Here is a 6000-nt window from a genome sequence, read left to right on the forward strand (position 1 = left end):
CGGTCCTGCAACGCTCCGGGGAGAGCGACGGGCACGACGAGGCACAGAAGAAGACACGGCCATCCACTGCAACCGGGGAAGACCCCAGTTTGTGGCGGCCACTCGGACCACCGGACCTGGGGTCAAGAGAACGGAACTGCCCCAGTGTAACGCTGGCTCCACTTTAAAACCTGACCCGCACTGGTCTCATGTCATTGTTGGATATGAAGGACAACCAGCAGTGGTGAAAATAAGTCAAGGACATTCAGCCCCTCCCTATTAAACCAGAGTAGTACATGTTACACAAAGAGCCCTTCATGCCAACCCAGGTGCCCCATCCAAGCAAGTCCAGCATTTGGACCATACCTTCTAAGCCTTTCCAATCCACATACTTGTCTTTTTAAGGACGGACATGCAGCCCTGGAACTAATTGCACGGGGGGGGGGGGGGGACCGCCAGCCTGCAGGAGGTGGCCATTTTGATAAGCGCTCCCTCCTCGTGTAGCCAGGTCTCAGCTACGTCCTGTTAAGCTCTGAAATAATTCCAGCCTAACCCTAGGAACCAACCGCACGCTAGGGGCCGAGCATCCGTTTCCGGTCGGCACTGCGTTCTGTGTTGTGCGCCTCTCACGGTAACTAGTGGGAAGGTTGTAGCCTCGGAACAGCACGTTGCTGGTCTCCGCTCTCGTCGCAGCAGGGGCGACCTCTCTCTCTGTCTCGCGATGGATAGAGAGAGAGAGAGAGCCCGTTCTGAGACACCGAAGTGCTGGGTTACGGGCTGTAGTTTCAATGGACTCTGGATCAGGTCTCTTTGGGGAAGGGTGGGGGGCTTCTCCCGCTGCTTGCATGGTGAGGAAGTTGGGGGGGGGTGACTAGTGCTTCTGCTGGCACAAGTGGGGTGCGAGAGGGCCAACGCTCCTGCTTGTGCGAAGGGGGAGGGGGTCTTTGATGTTTCCGCCATTCACTCTATGGCCTTTCCTTTCATGGATGTCTGTGAAGAGTAAGAGTTTCAGGTCGTATACTGTACACATTCTCTGACAGGGCGACACAGTAGCGCAGTGGTCAGCACGACGCTCCGACATGGGTTCAATTCCCGCTGCTGCCTCTAAGGAGTTCGTACGTTCTCCCCGTGACCGCGTGGGTTTCCCCCGGCAGTCCGAAGACGTACTGGTTAGTAGGCTCATTGGTCACTGTGTATGTCCCACGATTGGGCTAGGTTATAGCGAGGGATTGCTGAATGGCATGGCTCAAATGACTGGAAGGGTCTACTCTGCTCTGTAGCCCAATAAGTAAATAGAAATGAACCTTTGGGTGGGGATGTGGTAAAAGCAAATGGTTTAGTTATGTAATCGTGCTTTGTTCTGGTCAGTTTTAGAGCTGGGGACTGACATGTCATATCTTTGGTGACTGCTTAGCTTTGCTCAATCACATTTGAAATCGTTTAACTTCACTTGATTACATTTAATACCACTAGTTTTAGTTTCATCGTGTCAAGATTGTCTGTTTTGCTAGTCGCTAACAAAGAACTGAATGCACTTCTTCGACTTTTATCAACATGATAGGATTGATCGGAGGGCGAGTCGTACAAGGTAACTCCCCGCACGGTCGCCGGCAGCGACACCGGCTTGTTTGAGTTGCCGTTACACACGCAACTCAGCAAAACACCATGGGCCTCAGTCTTGACATTTCTGCTTCTAATTCTGGTGAGGAGGTGAGGTGGAAATTATAGACCTGCTCTCCTTTGCCAGGAAGAAGTTCTCCTGCCATCACCCTGTCTTGTGTTTTCAGGTACTTCTCTGCTGTTGTTACACCTCATACCCAGTGTCACTTCATGTACAACTAGTCTATGCAAACAAGGGTGGCGGGGTGGAGATGCGTCTCTACCAAAGGAGGTGTGAGGCGCTCCTTCCCTCCGCCAGCCTGCAGGTCACCCTTGGGCGAGGTGTAGCACCTGCTTAGCCTCCTCGATCAGGGTCACGTGAACCCATGGGAGCAGGTGGTGGATGGTCATATGAGCAGCCAGTGCACATCTCAAATCCTGGTTATCCGACCTCTGACACCAGGCAGGCAACCTCTGAAGAGTATTGATAATGGCTGAGGGTCGCCCGCCTTGTAAAGACACTGCCCAGAAGGCGACAATGGCAAACCACTTCTGTGGAATAATTTGCCGAGGACAATCACCGCCACGAGACCGTGATCATCTTCGCCATATGACACAGCAGATAATGATGATGACATGAGGCAAAATCTTATGTATTTATATTTATTGTGTTATTTATGCATATTGTGCGTGTATTTTTATGCTGCATCAGATCTGGATTAGCAATCATTTCCTTCCCCCTTACACCGGTGTACTGACAAACCCATTAAGCAAAGTGAGTCTAACTGCACTGCCTTCTCGACGTGTAGACATGTTATACCAAACTAATTAACAAGAAACAAGGCTCCCATTACCTTATTCTCACCATCTCCTTGCAGGTCTGCCAGGGCTGTAAAGGAAAGAGGTGACCTGTTAATGAATTGTTCTGCGTTTCCAGCTCACTCTGCGCCGAGTCTTGTTTGAGAGAGCTAACGGCCAGAGTTTAAAGTTAGGATGAGAAAGGCCCAGGGTGACGTCCCGTGTTTCATTCTTACTGCCATTTTTTTTTTGCTTGGTACTGCAGTATACAACTTTCTACGTGTTCACCAGGTGGGTAAGATACTTGGGAAAGGTTGCCGCCTGGTGGACAGATGTCTCTTAAATGTTGAAATTGAACCCACAGTCACTTCTGCTTGCAACCTGTTCCACATTCTTACCACCCTCTGAGTGAAGAAACTTCTCCTTAAATATTTCTCTGCACTCTTTCAATCCTATTGATATCTCGCAGGTAGGTGACCAAACTTGCACACAATACTCCAAATTTGGCCTTAGAACATAGAAATCTACAACACATTACAAGCTTCTGTACCTATCCTAGAGTCTCTTAAAAGACCCTATTGTACCACCATCACTGGCAGTGCGTTCCACACACTCACCACTCTCTGTGCAAAAAACTTACCCCTGACATCTCCTCTGTACCTACTTACAAGCATCTTAAAACTGCGCCCTCTCATGTTAGCCATTTCAGCCCCGGGAAAAAGCCTCTGACTATCCACACGATCAATGCCTCTCATCATCTTATACACCTCTATCAGGTCACCTCTCATCCTCCGTCGCTCCAAGGAGAAAAGACCTAGCTCACTCAACCTATTCTCACAAGGCACGCTCTCCAATCCAGGCAACATCCTTGTAAATCTACAATGATATAATTTCTATTTAACAGTCTAACACAGCACCCTCATTTATGAAGGCTAATATGTCAAAAGCTCTCTTTAGGGCCCAATTTACCTGTGATGCCACTTTCAAGGAATTATGAATCTGTATTCCCAGATCCCTGTTCTACCACACACGTCTCAGTGTCCCAGTCTGTCCTCCCAGGGTGTAGCACCTCACACCTGTATTAAATTCTAATTTCATGCATTGCCATTTTTCCAACTGGTCTAGATCCCACTGCATAAGATCAAAAGAACCTAAGAAATAGGAGCAGGAGTTGGCCATCTGGTCCGTCGAGCCTGTTCCGCCATTCAATAAGATCATGGCTGATCTGGCCATGGATTCATCTCCACCTACCTTCCTTTTCCCCTTAACCCTTAATCCTCCTACTATGCAAAAATCTATCCAGCCTCGTCTTAAGTATATTTACTGAGGTAACCGCCACTGCTTCATTGGGCAGAGAATTCCACAGATTCACCACTCTCTGGGAAAAGCAGTTCCTCCTCACCTCCGTCCTAAATCTACTCCCCCGAATCTCGAGGCTATGCCCCCTAGTTCTAGTCTCACCTACCAATGTGTGTTGTGTGCTGGGGCAGCAGGCTGAGGGTAGCAGACACCAACAGAATCAACAAACTCATTCATAAGGCCAGTGATGTTGTGGGGATGGAACTGGACTCTCTGACGGTGGTGTCTGAAAAGAGGGTGCTGTCCAAGTTGCATGCCATCTTGGACAATGTCTCCCATCCACTACGTAATGTACTGATTGGGCACAGGAGTACATTCAGCCAGAGACTCATTCCACCGAGATGCAGCACAGAGCGTCATAGGAAGTCATTCCTGCCTGTGGCCATCAAACTTTACAACTCCTCCCTTGGAGGGTCAGACACCCTGAGCCAATAGGCTGGTCCTGGACTTATTTCATAATGTACTGGCATAATTTACATATTACTATTTAACTATTTATGGTTTTATTACTATTTATTATCAACTGATGATCCCACTGGTGATAGCACAGGACAGTTAACATCTTAGTCCAAGTTTATTTTTAACTCTAACTCTTTCTGGTGCAACTGTAACAAAAATCAATTTCCTCCGGGATGAATAAAGTATGACTATGAAACAACTTTCCTGCCTGCTTCTTATCTATCCTGTCCAGAATTTTATGTGTTTCGGTAAGACCGCCTCTCATTCTCCTGAATTCCAGCCAGTACGGTCAAGCAAGCTTTGATAACTTCCTCACTCTATCCACTACGCACCCTGCCCCCGGCCCTGGTGTCACCCACAAATTTGACGATCCACTTTACCACATTACCATCCAGATTATTAATATAGATGGAGAAACAAAAAAAAATCATGTTCCCCCCGTACACATCTCTATTGAGGGACATGCAATGGGATGTGCGGTTCTTGGAAAAGTTCTGACAGATGGGTGAGGTGACAGAAGCCAGGCAGCGGGAGGGACGGGAAGGGATGTGTGATGGGACTGGCCGGGGTGAGGTCAAAACCCCAAACAAAATGCACTGAATAGCAGCGTTAACAGGCGATCCACACACACAAAATGCTGGGGGAACCCAGCAAGCCAGGCCACCTCAGCTGCACTCTTTTCCACAGATGCTACCCGGCCTGCTGAGTTTCCCCAGCGCACTTTGGGGCGTGTGGCTCGGATTTCCAGCACCTTGGTTGTGATCCACCTACCCACACAGGAGGAGAAGGTGAAGACATTAGCCACAGGATCGTAATGGGCATCCAGCCACTTTGCATTAGCTTCGCTGCAGAGGGGAGGGGGAAAAAAAATAAAACAATCGTTAGAACTGCCTGTACAGCTGATAGAAGTCAGGATCGCGTCCGGCACACAGGCTTGGAGGTTGCAAGAAGAAGCAATCTGCTTCTGCCTCCAGGGAGACATAACGACACAGACAAAATGCTGGAGGAACTTAGCAGGACAGGCAGCATCTGCGGAGGGGAATAAACAGTCAGCGAGTCAGGCAGAGACTCTTCGTCAGGACTGGAAAGGAAGGGGGGGGGGGCAGAAGCCAGGATCAGAACGCAAACCAGTCCCACGGAACCCCGACCACCACCCCACTGAAACTTCCCGCTCCCCACACCCTCAGGCAAACACGTCCGCCCCGTCTCACTTCTCCCCGCCCTCGGCCATGCTCCGCGCTCCTCGCCGATCTGTGTAGGCCTCGTCGCCACGGCAACCCGCTTCCGGTCCCGCACTGGCAACCGTCCCCTCCTCCTGAACATTCGTTCCGGCCCCCCGGATTTACGGCTCGGTGCGGGTACACGAGAGGGAGGGGGAGGAAAAATAATAAGCAGTAGGGGAGGAGGAGTTTCGTATCACATATAAATTTATCAAAGTACATATATGTCACCATATGCAGTCCTGACATTCACTTTCTTGCGGGAATACCCAATAAATCCCATAGCCATAAACCTAAGACCACACCAACCAAGGTGCAAAAGCCAAAAAATACAAAAGTCAAAGTTCAAAGTAAGTTTATCATCGAAGTACATATATGTCAACATATACAACCCTGGGATTCATTTTCCTGCGGGCATACTCAGCAAATCTATAGAATAGTAACTGTAAACAGGATCAGAGAAAGATCAACCAGAGTGCAGAAGCCAACAGACTCTGCAAATGTAAATATCAATAAATAGCAATAAATAATGAGAACATGAGATAAAGAGTCCTTAAAGTGCGATCATTGGTTGTGGGAACATCTC

At 48.9% G+C, this 6000-nt stretch overlaps 1 protein-coding gene across 1 annotated transcript in view; it reads right to left on the reverse strand.

Annotated features, from left to right (window-relative positions):
- Nucleotides 1-5483, reverse strand: part of bbs1 (Bardet-Biedl syndrome 1) — a 76981-nt gene extending 71498 nt beyond the window's left edge. Inside the window, exons 1-3 of the mRNA XM_072246025.1 lie at nt 5406-5483; nt 4966-5039; nt 2433-2467 (exon numbers count right to left, since the gene is read on the reverse strand). Coding sequence (XP_072102126.1) covers nt 2433-2467; nt 4966-5039; nt 5406-5425 — 129 coding nt within the window. The 5' untranslated portion in view covers nt 5426-5483. The remainder of the gene's footprint in view (nt 1-2432; nt 2468-4965; nt 5040-5405) is intronic.
- Between the last annotated feature and the right edge of the window lie 517 nt (nt 5484-6000).

This window comes from Mobula birostris, chromosome 28, assembly GCF_030028105.1.
Source record: "Mobula birostris isolate sMobBir1 chromosome 28, sMobBir1.hap1, whole genome shotgun sequence".
Lineage (NCBI taxonomy): Eukaryota > Metazoa > Chordata > Chondrichthyes > Myliobatiformes > Myliobatidae > Mobula > Mobula birostris.